This window comes from Anopheles marshallii, chromosome 2 (assembly GCF_943734725.1).
Source record: "Anopheles marshallii chromosome 2, idAnoMarsDA_429_01, whole genome shotgun sequence".
Lineage (NCBI taxonomy): Eukaryota > Metazoa > Arthropoda > Insecta > Diptera > Culicidae > Anopheles > Anopheles marshallii.
In genome coordinates this window covers 32,048,015-32,067,145 of record NC_071326.1, presented here as the reverse complement: position 1 = coordinate 32,067,145, position 19,131 = coordinate 32,048,015, and the positions used below count along the sequence as shown (strand labels likewise).

Here is a 19,131-nt window from a genome sequence, read left to right as displayed (position 1 = left end):
CTGTCAAAAAGTTGACTGCTTTTTAAAAACAGCATCTACTGATCATGCATTTCAAAGCGGGTATAGTAGCCAGGTGGGCTTATCCCGAACGATTTGACATTTGCACATTAGAAAAATGAAACAATGATTCGAATTTTTGTCAGTGCATGTGTGTGCTTCATATGGATGTGTATCTTTGTGTGAGTGAAAATTTACGCATCACAATCGAATTCATAAACGTCAACACATTTTTCAATATGGCGGATAAAAGCTATAAGCCCACCTGGTTACTTTACCTGGTTGGATTTTATGGAAGTTTACGTTTTTCTTTGGTGGTGCCATACACAAACGTGACAAAGTTGGCATGTTTTTAAGAATCGATCGGTTCGGAGCATTTAAAATGCTATGCCTAATCAGATATTAATTCATGCTTTCAATGTTACGTTTTGTTACAATAAGGGGAGGGGATCAACCATTAATTTAACAAAATTAAAAAATAACCATAGTAATAATTGAATGAACCCTATTGCATGAAAACCTTTTTATTGGGTGAATCCGTTGCGTTGTGGTTGTACATCACTAGTTCAATTACGGTATACGGTAATGTGGTAATACAGTAACACCCGCAATCGTGATCAGAGAAGTGTTATAAAAGTTCGTGCGAAGAGGCGTCAGGCCTCTATTTCAAACATGCCAAAAAGCAATATTGATGTTCGGTTACAGTACATGTTAAGATTTTAAAGACACGGTTAGTGTGTCTCGCAACACTAGGAAATAGATTATGTCACTATGAAACCAGAATATATCGGGAGTGCAATTTAATACGATGGAAGCGACATAATACATTTCTTTCCAAATTTAGCGAAAACCTGTAACAACTAGAGACAGACATGTTTAGATGCTTATGTTTCGATTTATTTCTATTTTATAATTAAACGTTTTTCAGAATGATAGAACCAACTTTAACAGCAACACCCAACCATTTCTTCCAGTTGAATCCACGGCCTGCCATAAGGGTTTCCAATTTAGCGAGTTCTGCCGGGTTGATATCCACTTCGATCGTACTCTTAACGGTCGGATTATCGTTGGAAGGGGCAGCCGCGGCCTCCTCGGGCATAGCCTGGGACGTCGAGATCACCGCGAACAGTGCGATCAGCACAAAAGCGAAAGCGAACTTCATTGTGATTACTTGGTTGGGTTAGGATAACTGTTACTAAGGTATCTGATAGAAGACTTCATCCTGAGCGTGTCTTTTATACATCTCTGGTAAGACGAATAGCAGACAATCAAACTCTGCAACTTTATTTGCGCAGCAGTGTATCTGCCCTTGAAAACACGGGCCGAATGGTTAGTGCGCGGGGTAGCATTTGCTCAAAATTTGAGAAAAACATCCTCGGAAGTGATTCGACAAAAAAATCTTGGTCCAGTTGGTGTACTTTGTGTGAACAGATTTGTAAACGCCTTACCATTTCCTAGTTTTGAGAACCTTCGAGAACATTAGAGACAGTGAAAAACAAGTTTACGTGTTTGCGTTGATAATGTTTTCAATACTCTGTTGAATTCCAGATGAAAATTTTAAACACTCGTCACACTTATATTTTGACAAGCGATGCTATCACGATGAGAATTTCGTCTGATTGTTAATAAAGCAGAGGTTTAATTCGTATAAACCGAAAATCGGGTGTGATAAGACCCGCAGAGCCAAAACAAGACATTCAAAGTGGCCCGAAAGAAGGTTTATGCATGAAAAGCGGCCCGTAAGCCAAAATGGGTTTGAAATCGCTGCTCTACCCCATCAAGTAGTTTCCAAAGCATATAAACTCCATCGTGGGAAAAAATCATCAGGCTGTGGTTGTCAAATGGTTTAGTATTTTAAAATAGTGGTAGTTGTGATCAATAAGTATACGTGATCGAAGGTCGTCAATTCGTCCAGAGCAGGGTATTGAAACCTGAAGGTTTGCATAGTTATTAGTCGCCAGAGGGCGTTATATTTCGGTTTGGTGTTATTCAATAGAGAGTCGTTTATTAGTCGTGGTGATATTTGATAGAAAGAGAAGTTTGTGCACAGGATCGATCACGAACCAATTGCAGGAGATCGAATTTTAAAAACTTGTCCATATTTATTCATAAATCGAGATAAATGCGTGCGTAATGCGTAAATAATTGAATAACAGGATGAGTGACCCCTCCAGAAGGACATTTGAACTAGAATTAGACAAAGGAATTCAAGAATACGAACCACGTTTTAAAACAGAGTTCAGAATATAAATCATCTTAATTTGGTAATCCGGATACATAATTATCGTTATCTGCGCTAAAAGTAATAGTGGGGTGGAGGGTGGGGATTGTTGGAGAGCGTAACGTGGAGGTGCATCAAGCGAATAGAGTTTCGCTTTTATGTCGTACAGCTTTAATATGGTTCAACGATTCAGACCTCACTGTTGAAAAACATGCCTTATAGCTTGTGCCATAGGAATGGGAAGATGTGCGGTAAATGTTGAAATAGTAAATCATTTAATCAATATTAATTCTGCATGTGCAACTTCAGTTTCTTCGTATCACAGTTCTAATAACCTTTAAATAGCTTTTAATCAGCTAATTCCCTACGTGTCAACGGAACGAAGAGGGAGAAGCATCAATTTGATGTATCGTCTTAATCTAATTATTTGAAATGCCCATTCTTCCCTAAGGTATATCATCATGCTTTTCTTTAAATATCGCTTCGAACAATAAACATTCGGTAGAAAACTGTTATTTATTTCGCTCCATTTTTACGATTTCACCATAGTGTCATACCATCTTCAGCTAAACCATCTTGCAGGCCCATCATTGGAGGACATGTGAATCCATTCGCTTTACTCGTTTAACCAGAAGCGGTTGGAGCAGCTGTAGTGGTGGTTGTCTTCGGGCGCCTGGTTTTACCGTGATGGCCATTCTTTCCATGGCGGTGAGCATCAGCCACGTTCTGGAAGTGTGTGAAAATGTTTAGAAAAATCGCAATCGTCTGAGCGTTCCATTACTCAAATATTACCACAAGCAGGACGATCGCTGCGATAACGACGAAAATGTAAGTAAATTGCATGGTGTCTGCCTTGTTAGAGATGTACTAACTGAACTGAATTTCGCCTATTTTTGGCTCGGTTTTTATACGATTTGTCTGTACCGATTGAGCCATGGAACACACATGTTTCCAATTACGCATTGCTTAGACGCACAGACAGTTGGTAAACAATGCATAAGGTATCCATATATCTGGAATAGCACAAGTGCGATGTATCTGGCCTCATCAATATTGCTTAGTCATGTACTATACGCGGATTCGAAGATACGCGGTTTTTGGAAATTTGAACATCTCAGTATGTTTATATTCCTAAATCTAAGCAAAATGCGTAAAAATGGTCTAAAATAGCTTGCTTTGTCATACAAAAAAAATATTTTTTATCTCATTTTAATGTATTCTTTCAAAAAGTAGCCTGGTTTGCTGAATAAATTAAGGTTTGTTAACTAAGGTCTATAAGATAAGATGAATTAAGGTCTGGTTTACAGGTCATCCTAGGTACGATTATCAGCGTACCTTTCTTTTACCGTGAGACTAAGTACGCTAGTGCAAGTAAGTTGCAGGTGGGAGTTTCCCCTGATTCGTGGGAGACCAAAATACAGGGTTCTCTTGTTAACGTACCTGTGAGGACCGCCAGGTGTGTAGATGCACGGTTAGGATTTGTTTGACTTTCTCGCACTCGAGTTTTATTAGTACTAAAATTAGTTTTCTATCCCTCTACAGATTCACCTTTCTGGACACTATTCTGGCTATCTGCTCACCGATACTCATAGCGTACCAGTTCCTACGACCCTGTAGCGCGGTTTGCCTATCGTAAGGCGCAACAGACAGTGCGCGCTTCGTGATCGGTGTTCAAATTTTTATTAATTTTTATACTATTAAATGATTCTGCAATCGTTGTTAAACCAGTCATGTTATTATCACGCGTTGAACGTCAAATTCAAAAAGTGCAATCAGCTGCAAAAATCCTCTGTTTTAAGTCACCAAGTCAGTGAATTTTTCATCTATGATCTCGGCCTGGGTAGAAGCAGTCACATATGGAAGTGGTGCATTGAAAACGTAACTGTTGTGTATACGCGGCCTAAGCGTGAACTTGTACCATGATCGAAACAGGAAAACAAAAATATATTTCTAGTTGACTGTTATGTGCCTTGAACTAAAGAAACCGAATGATACAAATTATGATGTATTTTGTTGAATTAATGAATTTGCATTTGTCTTACATAATAATTTTTCTCGGTTGGTAATTAATCGACGGTAGAAAAGGGTTTGTCCTGATCAATGGGTAAATGTAGCACAGTGTTGGACTATGGGAGTAAACATGAAATGTCAAAATTTGTTCGCACCATGACAGCTGCAAGCGATTCCATCGATTCAAGCGCAGTTGACAAACGTAACGGGTGGAAGATTCATTGTGACGAAAATAGGAGTAGAGAGCAACAGCACAACGGCAAAACAGCGTCTCTTATTGAAGCGAAAAAAATTAGAAAGGGCGTATGTTGGCCAGACGAGTTCTTGCTGTTCGATTTGATGCGTTAGCAGACGAAGCTTTTTAAAAGTTCTATTTTACGTTGTGTTCAACTGAAAAAGACCAGCTTCCGAGTGAGGCAAGCGAGTAAAACTCCCCAATTCCCGTACATAAGGACAAAGGCGAACGAGTTCCCGAAACTCCAAGCGTGCTGCTGTTTGTGTTGGTGCCACAGTTGCCAATTCCAGTGCCTGCACTAAAGTAACAGGAAAAAGTTTTGATTTAATGCGCAGCAGAAGGGGTTTTTTTGTTCAATACGTGTAGATTGTACCAGCTGTTAACATCGTTGAAGCGTCCCGGGATTTTCGTAGAAAAATTTTGCGTTTACCGGATCGAATTTCCTTCGTTGTACAGTGAATAATAATAACTGCACCACTGGTGAAAAGTGCCGTGACGTTGGTGGAAAATTTGAGTTTTGGGATTGTTTGTTGGCTGACGGGTGGAAAAAACAGCCTGCGCCATTACGTTGTAAACAAAGCGTACGTCGTACGTGGTGTGCTGCGTTTCTACGGAAGGTGCGTCCACTGTGTGAGTGTATGTGAGCGTCTTTTGTCTTTCCAGCGGTGCACGGTTGCGGCTGTGTGCGTGCGTTCGAAAGTGGTCCGAGGCGAGTTTGTTGTTTTTCAGCCCGCCTACGTGACGCAGCGCGCGAACGCTTTGGGGAGTGTTTGTCTGTGTGTGTGTGTGTTAAGAGAAAACGCCAACGGCGAAGTAACGTCGCGCGTTCTTTGTTTACAAAACAGCAGCCCCATCTCCAGTAGGTGCGAGAAACTGCGGAACATTCGTCCGACAACGTTTGGTGGTGTGTGGTGCGTTTGGCAAGCCAGAGAAGCAAGCCGTGTCGTCGATTCGGTGCAGCGAGCAGGAGTAAAGTAAACCGATTATGTTCCGTACGATAAATTTATCAAGCGACAAAAGCAGTCTGGTTAGCAGCAGTAGCAGCAAAGCGGCAATGACCACGTCCACCAGCAGCCAGCTGGCAAAGATGGGCCCGGAGGAGCTTGGAGGTAAGTTGACGGTCGGGCAACCCGAATGCATCACCGGACATTCCACGATCGGTCCGCAAACAACACGGACGCGCAATCAATAATTTTTCCCACGCAACAAGAACGTGCGTCGTTTTGTGCGGGAGAGATGCCTTATTGCGTCGTAGCCGACTGCGTTCGAGTTTGAGTTCTCTCACTCCCCCCCACTCCTCTTCCTCCTTCCCATCACACCACCATCGCTCTTCCCTTCTACTTTTTACTGTGGAGCAAATCGTCAAACACACTCATCTTTGTCGTTATACTCCGTTGACAAGCATTTTGCGCGTGAGTAGGCCTTGATAGTGAATTGAAAACAACCAGAAATGGAACCAGCTCACCAACAGTGGAATGCACTTGTGGGCCATACTCGCTTTCCCGGTGGCCACCAATGCCCGAAATGCCGGCTCGGTCCGTTCTATTTTTAATTGGTTTTCTTTAGCACCGCGTTGTGGCTCTTCGGTGCTTGTTGTTCGGTCTGATAAGGTCAGCAAACGGGCGAGCGAACAAGATAATACGCAGTGCGATGAGTGAACACTCGTGGGACTGACGTTTGGGAAGAGTAGGCCGTGGTTCTGCATGAAACATGATAACATTTTTCGTTCAATTTCCGCTTCAGTTGTAGGGGTGCCGTCGATTAGAAGAAACCAGGTAACCGACGCAGGGATCATGAAAGGTTGTTTGCCTTTACCTGCACTTGCAATTCCAAACCGCCCTCCCAACCTCTACCTTCAAATGTCCCCGGTGCATGAAGTCCTTCGTTTATGCCGCGTACCCGGAGCTGTACAGTGTTGCTCGCGCAAATAGCAGATTTTGCAGAAGTGCCTCAAATGTTTACAATACACAATACATCCAGAAGGAATTTTACTGTTGTTAACTTTAAATTGTTTATAAAATAAACACGAGCACGCAACATTGTCTGTGGTACGCTCGTTGATTGCCGTAACAATATTTGAACAAATTGTCTGCAAAATGCTAACAATGCTTTGCAATGCTTCCTAAATGTGAAGCTTGTTTAATTAACTCTTTTCAACCGTACAACAAAAGCGTACGAAGAGAAGACGATGAAATACATGAAACAACACTGATAAGAATGCCGTTTGTTTGCAGCTCACCACATCCTTCTCCGTCCCGTACCCACATTGTCGCGCAATGTTGTGCAAAAATATGGCCGACAGCTTCTTCGAAATAAACTTTCACCATTCGAACCACTCTGTCTGGTTGAGTAGAGGCGAAGGAAAAGATTCCAATGCCAATCGTCGCAAGGAGCAGGGTGTTGATAAGAGCGAACGGTTTGATGTTATTGCCCGTATTGTGACGCGTTAATAAAAGGGTCCCGATCCTCCTCTCTGAGATGGTAAGGGCACCCCGGCGGGAGCCAGGGTTTTGCGCAAATCACGATCTGACCAGGTCAGTGCTAAGGGCCTGTTGATATGGCTGCTGATAAGATATCGTCCATCAGCCAAATGGGTGATTGAAGCTGTGACGATGGTGAAGGGTATGACGTGACCTGGAGGGGGGGAGTGATCGGACGCTGATCAGCTGCGATGACGAATTCGTCGTTCGTTGCGAATCAGGAAGAGAATGGGTGTAGCTGGTGTCGTTTAGTTTGTTGGGATTTATTTTTAGTGAAGTAGGATTGTGAGCGATGCAGTTTTTTTCTCGTATCGTACGATTTTCCTTTCACTATGGGTTAGACACAGACATGTCCAACATTCCAACTGTGTTCGTGTGGCCTGTTATGATACATGGAACAGAAATTGAGTTGGAAATTGAAATTTAATTAAGTAAATTGATAGAAAACACTTAAACTCTGCTAGCCAAAAGCAAGGACGATGCATTGCAAGGAGGTAGAGTTAGCTAGACTAAAAATGGAAGGAAGCATGGCTTGCAGTACATGTCTCACTGTTATCGTTTAGTAAATTTTTGACCAAAACCTCCGACTTGTTTCAAGTGACCGTTCCGCAATTCCAAGGCCGGAGAGATACCTCCCACTTTGCCGCTTATTTCTTTCTTGTTAGGGCGGAGAAGTGCCTCGGACTAGCAATTTGACGATCCGATAACGCACAGTGTGTCGCTAATTTATACTCAATACATATACAGCTAATTTAGACTGAATAATTGCGGACCGGCCGCGGTCAGCAGTTCTTACCGCATACAAAATGTTGATCGGTTTGCGATCAATTATTTTGCCTTGTGTGTTGTCGGTCAGCACTTTTGGAACTACGCGAAGTCGTTGATCGGTTGCGATCGCCGATTTCGCTTCATGCCACATATTAAGAAAATCGCTGAAATTTACAAATTAGTCGCATTGATTACAACGCGTTGGTAACAATGAGTCACTGTTTAAATTCTCTGAAGAATTATGAATATCTGAAAAGTTCGGAATCTCGGAGGTTTGATGAATCCCGGAATAGCTCTGAATATCTTAAGATGAATGAATATTTAAAGAGTCCGTAATCTGGAGAATTTTGTCATAATTGTAAATGTCATAAGATTTACAGCATTTTTTATGTAAAGTTTAAACTGCTATACAACTTTCTATAAATATGATATTGCAAGTGCAAGATATAATTGCAAGTGGATCTTTAGAGGTTGTTAGAAAAAATAAATAGTAGGAAAAAGAATAGAAAATAATAGGGATACAGAGTTATTCGTTCGGGTTTCAATATTCCTTTAGAAATATGTATCTGAATTAGGTCTATGGATGAAAGAGTCATAGTTGATGATAACATTTTTATATATTTTTTTTATTTAAATTTCTGGTGGCCATTGTTGATGATAACATTTTTATATATTTTTTTTTTATTTAAATTTCCGATAGCAAGAGTAGAAACCACGAGTCAATATTTACATATCACGTTCTTGTTGGCGCTATTGCACTGAATGCTGTTAAAGTATTTCATAGCAAAACATACCAACAGTTACGTTGTGCAGCACTGTTTAAATTCGTTTCTGTGTTTATCTGCGCTTACCAGGCTACGATTCAATGCCTAGCACGATGATTTACAAGCTTGTTTTTGTTATTTTCATTCACGCCTTTGCCAGCCACACGCACACAGTGGCGCGCGCCCGTTTACTATGCTCACAAAACACCAAAAACCGGAAACAGTTAACCCAGTTGCCTTTGGCAGCAGTTGCAGCAGCGAATGCAACACGCGTCATCGTCTCCGTGCAGCGGTGTAAAGAACGGTGAATGAACTTACTCGAACTTGCCGTTTCGCACCTTAACTGCGCCACAACGGTGCTGTGCTCATGCAGGGAGAGAGGCGTCATTTTGAATGTCGTTCGGACACGTAGGTGGGCGCGGTGGGTGGTCGGCAGAAAATAACTATTCCAAACGTTATTTTTATTGCCCGATTGGTGTTTGGTTTTATTGCACCAATGTGACGCCCAGAAATAGGCCCGGTCATAGACGACGCAGTAGCAGGTTTTGTAAACAACCAGCCCTGCTAATTGTTCTACAACGGGTTTCTGCATTGCATGGAACATTTCATACGTTTCGTACACCCTCAGGGGGGTTTATTTGGGACGATGCTGCAAAAAACAAAAGTAAGCAGATTAAACGACACGTTTGTGATAAGGTTCGTGTGTCGGTGCAGTTGCAGTTGCCGCCTGTTTCTGTTTGTAGGTCATCCGTTATCGCAGCTGCCTCGTTGCCGACACGACGAAACGCGCAAACAGGCGAAATAATTTCGACCATCTCGGTCGCTTACCTTGACAGCCAGAAGAGCGTAATGTGCAGCCGAAAAGGTGGAAACGACTCGGTGATCTTGAGGCGATCCCCTCGTGCTAGTCGCCACAATCATTCCGATTGTTCACCGCCCCTTCACACCCTGGGGTCACCAGCACGCATCAGCAGCGCCAATATTAACCCAGATGGATGGCAACGTTTTGTATGTCAATAAAATGTGGTACGGTTCCGTCAACACCTTCTCCACCGACAACAATGGCCACTCGAGGCAGCGCACCTTTGCGACTTGGGCGGAAGCGTTAGGCCCGCCAGCCTCCCCACGATTATTTGGAGTGTAAACTGCGACGAATGTGATGGTCAGTGCCGCATCTCCACCTGAAGTGGACATTGCCGAGAGAACATGTCTGAGTCACTGTGTGAAGAGCGGTGGTTGGGGATTTTAATAATCCCCGCTGCTGCAACTACACCCGATGAGTGTGCGGTAATGGAGTGATGTGTCCACCCTTACCGAACAGAGCAGGATTGGTGGAGGATTGTTGGAGGAGGATTGTTGTTTCTTTGGGATGCTTGCCTGTAGATGGTGGTATTTTTATTTACACGCGATGGTCCGGTCTAGACGCGCGACACATTTATTATCGGTGTGATCATCGTGTTGGAGGTTGCACAGCGGTGTGCTGCGGTGTGTAAATTCGCTAATTCGACCTCAACCTTCCCACACCAACCGAGCTACACTTCGGTGTACGGGGTGGGGGTCAACATCACAATCGGCAAACGAAACCCCGGGTGTGTTTGATTGGCGATGGACTGTGATTTTTGCGACCATCGTTCGTGCCGTTAAAGATTTGCTTTGTTCGCCTGTTTAGTGGTGCCGGTTCGGTACAATTCAGCGTGCGCCGCCTCCTCAGAGCCAATTGTAGGACCCTCAAGAGGAAAAAAAGAGCGCCCCAACAACCCCTGACCGGCGCTGATAAAGTGGACACATGAGTTGGTGTGTGTGTGTTTTTTTCTCCTTCTGTTGTGTTGTTGTTGTTGTGGATTTTTTTTATGGTTTCATGAAGGATCGCTGCAAAGCACACACAAAAAGTCAGATAACCACCGAAACAGACATATACACGTACGGTAGCGCACGCGTGTGAGGTAATTGCCAGTGGAGAGTGGAGAGTGTCAGTGATGTATTTTACAATCGGCTTTTAGACGGCCCGGGTGGTGGAAAATGAGGTCAAAATTTGAAGAAACTTGCCACCAGCCTACTCACCACCCACCACCAGCGCCAGGGTTGTGATGGGTATGTGAAATATAAATTGTCTTGCAACGTGCCTAAACACGTCCACGTTTGTTGCTTTTCGTTACATGTGTTCTTCCCCCGGTATGGGCTAGAGTTGTGCACCGTGGAGTTTTGTTGTGTTTTTTTGTTTTGCCGCAATGCAAACACCTCCATATATGCTTCAATCGAAATCTCATTGCGAACCGTAGGAATGGAATGTAAACATTGCACCGCTCTGTAGTGTGGTTAAACATTTTTCAATCGTTTTGTTTGCGTTTCGCATTCTCGACGGCTTAAATTCCTTAGCTGGTTACATTCGAATGCCGAAGAAAATGCCACATTGCAATAATAAAGTCATTGGAATTCTTCAAAATGATTACATTCAAACCAAGTAATTACAAATGGAGAGGTTTAGACGAGTAGCAGAGTATTGAAGGCGTTTGTTAGAAACACTTTTACGGTAGTATGCTCTCTAACATACTAACAAAAGTGGTCTTGTTGGCAGTGGTTTTTCATCAACGAGTTCCCTATCGACGAGTAGCGAATCACGCATTCTCTAATTCGTAGATTCAGTTAAAAAGGAATTGCTACGCATCGTGAGGTACTTCCGCCCGGTGGTGTATTGTTAGCGGCGCCGGTCTCCACACAACGGGATCGGTCCAAAATCCCATCCGGACCAATCCTCCGTACGCAGGACTTGACTATCCAGCTGCCAGGAATGGGACAGATCAAAATATAAGCTAGAAAGCTTTAGCTTTTTCAGTCTGTATCAGTCAAATAATCCAGGTACCGGGCTGTATCATTATGTGCAGATTCGTAAAGGACATGGCATTTTAACATAAAGAATGACACAAGGGATCGTTTTTGTGAAACTATAATTTAAAAAAAATCGATGGAAGTTTAGAAATTTATTTTTATTTCAATTCATTTGAAATAATATACAAGTCTGATCATTAAATTAATCCTTTTTCAGTTGTTTTTGTTAAAAAAAAATGTTTACATTTTTCGCACACAGGAAATATGGCCCAATCTGGTTCAGATCAGTTCTTTGCAGTAAAATTCTTTGTTTTGACATTTGTCGAGCCCCTGGGTTAACTGCCTTCATTAGAACATCCATCTAATCCTTTATTCCTAGGCTTAACTTGGCTTGCCTATTGCATGGAGAGCTGTTAAGCCTGGAAACGTCAAAATGCATACAAAAAAACTGACTTAGAGTATGATTCCGGCCAATGGCAGATCTAGACTTCTTGAGGTTATTGTGCCGATAACGAAGAAGAAGTGAGGTACTTCAGGGCCTCAGAATACAGTCGGACATTCGTGTACTATTTTCTCAAAATAGTGACTTCATCGTTATCCTCTGACAGGTTTAGTACAGTAGGTCAGATAGTGGAGGATTATCTCAACAAGATGACTATTGGGGTATCGTGAAAATGTCGAGATTATTCGCATGTGGTGGGGAAAATGTGTTCCTCTCAACTCAACTATCATCTTCATGAGATCCACCTGGCACTGATTGGCAACGACAGGCGATGAATCCTTGTGTCCCATAAAGAAGGTCATCTTGAACTCCTACGTCATTTTCCTGAGTAGTTGACGTTCAGTAGAAACCAACATTCCATTAGAAGTTTGGTTGCCTTGGGTTTTGGAGTCATACAGTGGCCTGCTAGATATTCTCACATTCCTCATGCAGTATCACGCTAAAGAGTATGTGATAACAATACACCATTGGGAAAGATTTGCTGGTTACCACCAATGAATGGAAAGTATCCCTCAGAAGATGCGACCGTAACCGGGCAAACCTCAAACGGAGGATCTTGAGACTGATGTAGACGTAGGTAGACGTCATTAATTTATTTGCTATTTGCTTTATTTGCTAAGATTCCGCTCAGATATGGCCTCTCGGTAGGTTTTGTTTCAAACTTTTAACAATCAAACATGATTCAATTACCGGTAATAGGCAGTTTTTAATCGCCATTCATCATTTGTCCATTTTTTTTCGCGCACACGTTACTCACCTAACTGTTGTCTCGTCAAGGAAAGGTAATTGAAAGCGGTTTACACATGCACCGCCGGTACCATTGTGGGTGATATCACACGCGCAAAACTCATCCATCCATCAATCGGCGTGATTGATGCGTGCAAATGGAAATTAAATTGTGCGAAAACGCGTCGCGGCAGTAATATGTGACGCGTGGTTAATTAATTGACCGTTGGCAGTGTTACGGCCACGGCGCGGAGGTGTCGTGGAGCACAATGTACACCGGATGTGTTTCCGCTCACGTACGTCATTAAACGATGCCGCCGTCACTGGAGCGCGCATTGGCGTGGGCTTGGAAGAAATTTTATTTAGTTCGCCTTCCACCATCCATCACAGTTCGAAGGGAGCTTTCGATAGATTAGGATGAGCTCTAACTTACTGTGGGATTGCATGCAAAACCCCATACCCAGCCATTGACAACGTGCCAGTCGACCCTCGTCACCGGTGTACGTGTTGTTGTGTGAGCTTCCGAAAGCTGCTGCTGCTGCTGTGTGTTTTCCGTGAACTTATCACACGGTGGACCGGTTGTTTTTGTAATTAAATGTTGCACTACTAGTCTAGACGACGCTGGCTCACCGTAACCGCCCCAGACCCCGGGTGACGTGTCGCCTGCGTCCCCCCAAACCGTTCCCGTGTGGCCGCGTGATCGCGGAAGTGGTAGGAGCATGATTAAACTCTCGTACGCGAAGGAATTCCACCAGTTCGCGAAGATCGCGAACGGTTTGGCGTTGGTGTGTGCGGGTTGGTTTCAAGCTTGACCTACGCCAACACAAACGTTAGCGCGGCGTGGTGTGTACGTGGCCAGTGGCTAGTCTAAAGAACGTTAGCCAATTAAATGGCACCGTGAGTGATCGGATATAAAGCGAAAGGAAATCCCAGTTGGCTCATAGCCGAGAGTGTACACTTTGTCTCTTACCGGGGATTGTTCGGCAACATCTGTGTTGTGATGAGAGTTATTTTCATTCGCCATGAAAGGGAAAGTTTGCAAAAACCGTTGAGCAAAATAATCTTCTTGTGCGTAAAACACTCTGTTTTGAAGCATATAATTTTGCTACTGTAAAAGGAAAAAGAGTCTTTCTTTGTATATTCTCCATGACCAGACGGTAGCACCCCCTCCCGGCAATGTAGGACAACGGACCCTCTGTCTCGATGACCTTTTCGCCTTGAGCCATACAGCAGGAAAATCTCGCTTTGTCCGGTCGGTCTTCATTTTCCGGGCGCTTCGTTTCGCTCATCGATTCATCGATGGTCATTGACGTGGTTTGCCAGCGTGTTTTCATTACTGCGACTAAAAAAGGGTTTCGCAGTTTCATCCCCCTGTTGCTGCTGTGACCGGCTGCAAGTGCACAATTGACGTCACGGACGACGCCGGCAAACGGGACCGACCAACCAACCGGCGCTAGATTACGGGTTTTGGACCGTTTGGCTGACGTCTTCCGGACGACGTGTGCATGCATGCGATGTTTCGGGTTCTAGGACCACGGGTTACTGCATGTAGAGATAGTCACGGTTGCCGCTTTACGTGACTCTACTCATTTGCTTTGTTTACTTACGTAGACAAGGGTCTTTGCCGCCCAGTGCCGCGCGCACTCCGGTACTGCGAAGGTGCGAAAGAAAAAAAAAAACAACCCGCTCTGCTCCTCAAGCCCCGAGGAGGGTGTCATTGTAGTGTGCACAATTGGCTATTTATTCTTGTTTCTGACAGTGGCCGACGGATCTAGTTTGAAGTGTGGTGCTTAAGTTCGTTTTTGAAGTGTTTTTCTTTTTTTTTTGCGCTACGCCAATGACCGTCTTATCAGCCTGAGGAGTGTTGCTTTTGACCTTACAGGGGTTTCAAGTTTAAGATGCAACCGAGTTATAAGCAAGCAATTTATGTACCGAGGTAGATGGGGAATACCTTCCACGTTTCGAAACATTTACTAGTTGAAATTGGATTTTGTTTTAAGGAAAGTCGTGAAATTAGACTTTAAAAAGGTTTGCATCAATCGAGAAAGCCAAAAATCAGAATTCCCTGATGATCATGAAGATGATGCCCAGGTAGATCATTAAGCCAAGAAGAAAATTATTATTTAGAATTCAAATATCTAATGAGGATATTAATATGACTTTAATTGATTACATTAAGGTAGGAATTATACTTCGAAGTTAATCTAGAGCGACAGGCAATATAGAGTTTAGGTAAGCCGCTGAATATGGACCGATGGAGGATATAGTTGCTACTCGAATAGACAAGAAGTACAGTAGAACGTCGATTATCCGGGCAGTTGCAGACTGGTCGCATGCCGGATAATCGATTTCCACGGATAACAGGCCCTTCAGCTTGGTACGTGCAATAACTGAAGATGAAGAAGACAGGTCAACGCTATGTGTTTAATATTAGAAGTTAATGTTTGTTAACGATTTGGAACATTTTCCAGGGAGTAGAACTTGACATGATTTTATAGAAAACTCTGAAGTTCCTCTCGGGTCAACCGGTTAAATGGGTCATAAAAATCAAAACTGTTCTACTAGCTGTCATTTTTTATCCCCGCCCGGATAATCAGGCCTCGGCTAATCGACGTTCTACTGTAGAAGAAGATCTAGAGCAGAACAATGAACTTATTGGATTAAGCTAATTGTACTATAACCTAGCAAGAAGCTCTTTACACCCTTTCGGCACAATTTTTGCCAAACTCCCGTAATATTACAAGCAGCAATTGGTGAGATAATCACTCTCTCACAGATGAGTGAGACACAGTGAGACTCTCTCACAAATAGTCTTTAAATAAACATTTATCACACATTAAAAATAAAATTAATTTTAAGAAGTGTGTGATGACGCTTTGTCGTATTGTTGAGGAAAAACACATTCAATTAAGCTAAATTACAAAGAACAAATAGAGCAATCGTATCATTGCGTTCGGCGGACCCATTTCAATCCAGATGGCAAATAAGTATGTTTACGACAAAAGCACAAATAAAAACGTCTAATTACTAAGCCTTCGTGCAAGTAAACATGCGCACGGCTTTACCAGTAATTGCCAGCTACGAACAGATGGGCGACAGCGAATGGTGGCAGATATATAATGCTCGGTGTGTTTCCCTCCCTTTCCAGCCACTAATCGTAAAGAGCAGCAGCAGAGAGTTCCATACGGGGTTTTGTGTTAACAGGGTTACTTTATTTCGTTATTGTATTACCCCACCGGAAGTGCTGTTTTGGGGGGGAGGGTGTGGTGTCGCTGTGTTTCCCCTGTCTCTTCTCTGTGCAAACAAATCGGGTTTAATCGGGTTGACTTGTGCATGTACGCGTGAAACAAGCGTGCGGCGGTACCGTGCCGATAAAATGGGTGTTTGGTGTTTGAGGTTAAAGCGCTCGACTATTTTGTGAGTCAAATTTTGTCCAAGCGTTAGTAACATGGGGTGGTGTGTCCATTATGAGTTGTTCCTTAAACGATGTGTCTCTTTGAGAAATTCTGGAGAGCAAGAACTCTCTGCAATAACTACCAGTAGTTCTTATTTCGCTATATTATAGATTTATTTTGATGCCCATACTTGAACTTGACGAACCTGACGAGTTTCAAAGTAATTAAAAAAAAAAAATAATATCCAAACATAGCTCGCAACGAATTTGATTTGTTTCACTAAAAAAAATCCACGGTCACTGTTTGTTGTTTGAGGCGTCCAACTTCAAACCAGTTTCATGGGAACTAACCTACTTTTTCAATGTATGTGTGTGTGTGTGTGTTCACTCACAACTCCACCAAAACCCTATGCTCCGATGCACTTGGTAAGGGATCGTCTTTAGGGTTTCTCGCCTTGTTGAGGTCTAACGAATCGCCTCCACCGCGCAAAGAATGTTGCTGTGCGTGTGTTTTAGTGCTGCACCGGTGGTATTGAAGCGTGTCCAATGAGCAAACGGGTATTTGGATGGCCATTCCACTCCCCTGCCGTCTCCTCACACACTATTCGGCATTACTGTTGCTAACTTCCTGTAGTCGATTCTGGGGGTGGTGTTGTGACGCCAACACCACGCTACTAATCAGTATGCGTGGTTCATCATTTGCGTGTGGTGGTCAAGCGCTTTGCTCTCCACCAGCGGCATTCTGAGTGCGCCTCTTCGTGATAAATATTAATTTTGTGCTGCCCTGTCTGGTTAACAGGGCGGCAAGCCTCGGCCAACGACGACACCACAGCGGTTCCCCTCCAGAATGCAACACAACACGTCGCAACGTGCGCGAGACCTTGAGGCGAGAAAACTGATGCAAAGGTTCACGAACGAAGCAGGAGAAGAAAATGCGGACAAAAACAAAATGGATGATGCCGCCGTGAAAGGTAGCGCATTGTTGCCGTTGTTCAAGGTCACACCTGTTGTTTGTGTGGTGTGATATTGCTGATTTGTGGGGCCAGAGAAAGGTGGCTTAACTTTATTCCCGGCCCAAAACCCTTTCCTTGTCTCGATCTGCTCCGTCGGAAGTACAATTTTATGTTTAATGCTTCATCATTAGTTTACATTTCTCTGACCATCTTCCTCTTCTGTACGTCTTGTTCGTTCACAGAGTCCTGGATCGAGCTGTCGTCCAACACGAGCCCGAATGGCGGCGGTGCGACAGGAACCGGCGTGGGTAGCAGCGGTGGCATCAGCAATCTCACCGGTGCCACAACCCCGTCCGGCACGGTTGGAACGAAGAGCCCAGACCGGACGGTGCCACCGTTGGCGTTTGCGTCCGTCGAAGAGTACATAAGACTGTTGCGGGAGGCTCAGCGCGAATCAAAGGAATCGAGCCGCATCCCATCACTGCGTTCAAGTCCCAAATCACCTCCAAACAGCCCGAACACGGAGCTGGCCGCCACCGAGGAAGATCTCCGAAATGTGTACATCAACTACGTGAACAAGGTAACCAGCGTGGATCCCACCCCACGAAACACAAACACCCAACCAGCTAAGCCAATCACTAACATCCAGCTATGATGCTGGCTTTGATATAATGCTGCTGCGTCCGGCTGTGGACCACGCCGTCGAGGGTGAATGGGACGATTTTTTAAAATGTCAAACGGAAACGCAACCACCCCCCGCCCCCCACCCATGCACAAACATCACCACCTCGCCTGTTGACGTAATGTGAGAAGCTGATTCGGGTGGTTGGCATTGTGGCTTTTTGTTGTTGTTTGCTGTGTGTTTTAGTTGAACTATTTTGTAACGACATCCGAGCCGAATTTGAGATGGGTTTTTGTGGTTAGCTTAGCGTAGCGAGCTGGAAAAGAGCCACAATTTCAAATGCACACCAGTGTGACTGTGTGTCCTACGCTGCTAATTATAGTGAGCTTTCGTATTATTTTTGTGTAATAGGAGGAATTTGATGACCTTCGCAGCTGGTAGGGACAGCGAAAGGTTCCCCAACTATTGTGTATGTCTTTTTTTTTCTATACATCTAATTCGCACGCAAATTTTGTGTAAAGTTTCCCGTTCTCGAGGCAGATAGAATCTCTCGCTTGGCTTCAATCGACAGCTTCTAATTGCTTTGCAATCTGTTGTTTCGTATCGCTAGATATAAAAATGGCGGCGCATGTTGTTGCGTCAATGTTGTATTATTTATACTACTTCTCCCCCCGAGCAGCTCCATAAAATGAACAGAGAGAGATGGTCATGTTGAGTGCTGTGTCCGTAAAGCGATTATCTTCCTAATTAGCTATGCATTTACTATTAGAATTGCATAACGAGACATTGTGCTGTGATAGGACGTTGCGCATCAAACGGCATAGTGCTTTAGCAGATGAAGCGAAAAGCTATTTATTGTACAATTAAGCGAATGATTATTTTTCTATCTTTTTTGCTTGTTTGTTTCGTCCCTAGGATGGTGACATTGTGAAAGATAGCGATTGGATCTGGGACTGGAGCAGTCGGCCGGATCAGCAACCTCCGAAGTGAGTGACACATGCATGCCTAACCACCAACTGCTGTTGCAAATATCTAACCAAAATGAAACCTTTCTTCTCTTGTGCGCCTCTCACACAGACTGTGGAAATTTGAGCATCCCAACCAAACGCAGGAGGAAAGAAATAAACCTATACACGCCGGCTATTCCATACGGCAGGTCCGTGTTGGCAAAAATTCCCTGTTCTCTCGGGAGTTTCTATACTCGATTGTACTAACGAACGTATTGTCACTTTTGCTTGGTGCCGGCATTGGGTAAGTTGGTTTTTTGTTGAAACTAATGTGCAGCATAGGTGAAGATAATGTTGTTTGTTTCATTTCTTTTCAGCGCTTGGCTACAAAAACGGGGCCTGTTGCTAACCCGCGTTTCCATTGAGTAAGATGCGGTAAAGATGCGCCCACTTGGAAGAGGGGGTTCCCTCCGCACACGCATAGCTTGATACCGAAACAAGCGCCTTGCAGTTATGCGAAATGTCGTGTGCGTACGATAGAATTCATCTTTCCCAATATTGGCTACTGGAAATCCGGACAACATCTCACACGCAACTAGCTGCTGTGATTGTGCATGCAGTAGAAAGCATTTATTATTTTTTGGTGTCTAGCATGGAACGATGATTCATCGTGTATGGTTTTGTGT

The 19,131-nt window shown here is 43.7% G+C and overlaps 2 protein-coding genes across 2 annotated transcripts; one reads left to right on the top strand and one right to left on the bottom strand.

Annotated features, from left to right (window-relative positions):
- Window positions 1-910: 910 nt before the first annotated feature.
- On the bottom strand, window positions 911-1,159 carry LOC128717867 (uncharacterized). The gene has a single exon (XM_053811540.1). The coding sequence runs from the start codon at window positions 1,157-1,159 to the stop codon at window positions 911-913; it is 249 nt and encodes an 82-aa protein (XP_053667515.1).
- Window positions 1,160-5,448: 4,289 nt separating this feature from the next.
- LOC128719210 (BCL2/adenovirus E1B 19 kDa protein-interacting protein 3) lies at window positions 5,449-18,874 on the top strand. The gene is made up of 5 exons (XM_053812832.1): window positions 5,449-5,572; window positions 17,119-17,456; window positions 18,414-18,484; window positions 18,576-18,749; window positions 18,823-18,874. Exons 1-5 carry the CDS (start codon window positions 5,449-5,451, stop codon window positions 18,872-18,874), a joined length of 759 nt encoding a protein of 252 aa, XP_053668807.1.
- The last annotated feature ends 257 nt before the right edge of the window (window positions 18,875-19,131 follow it).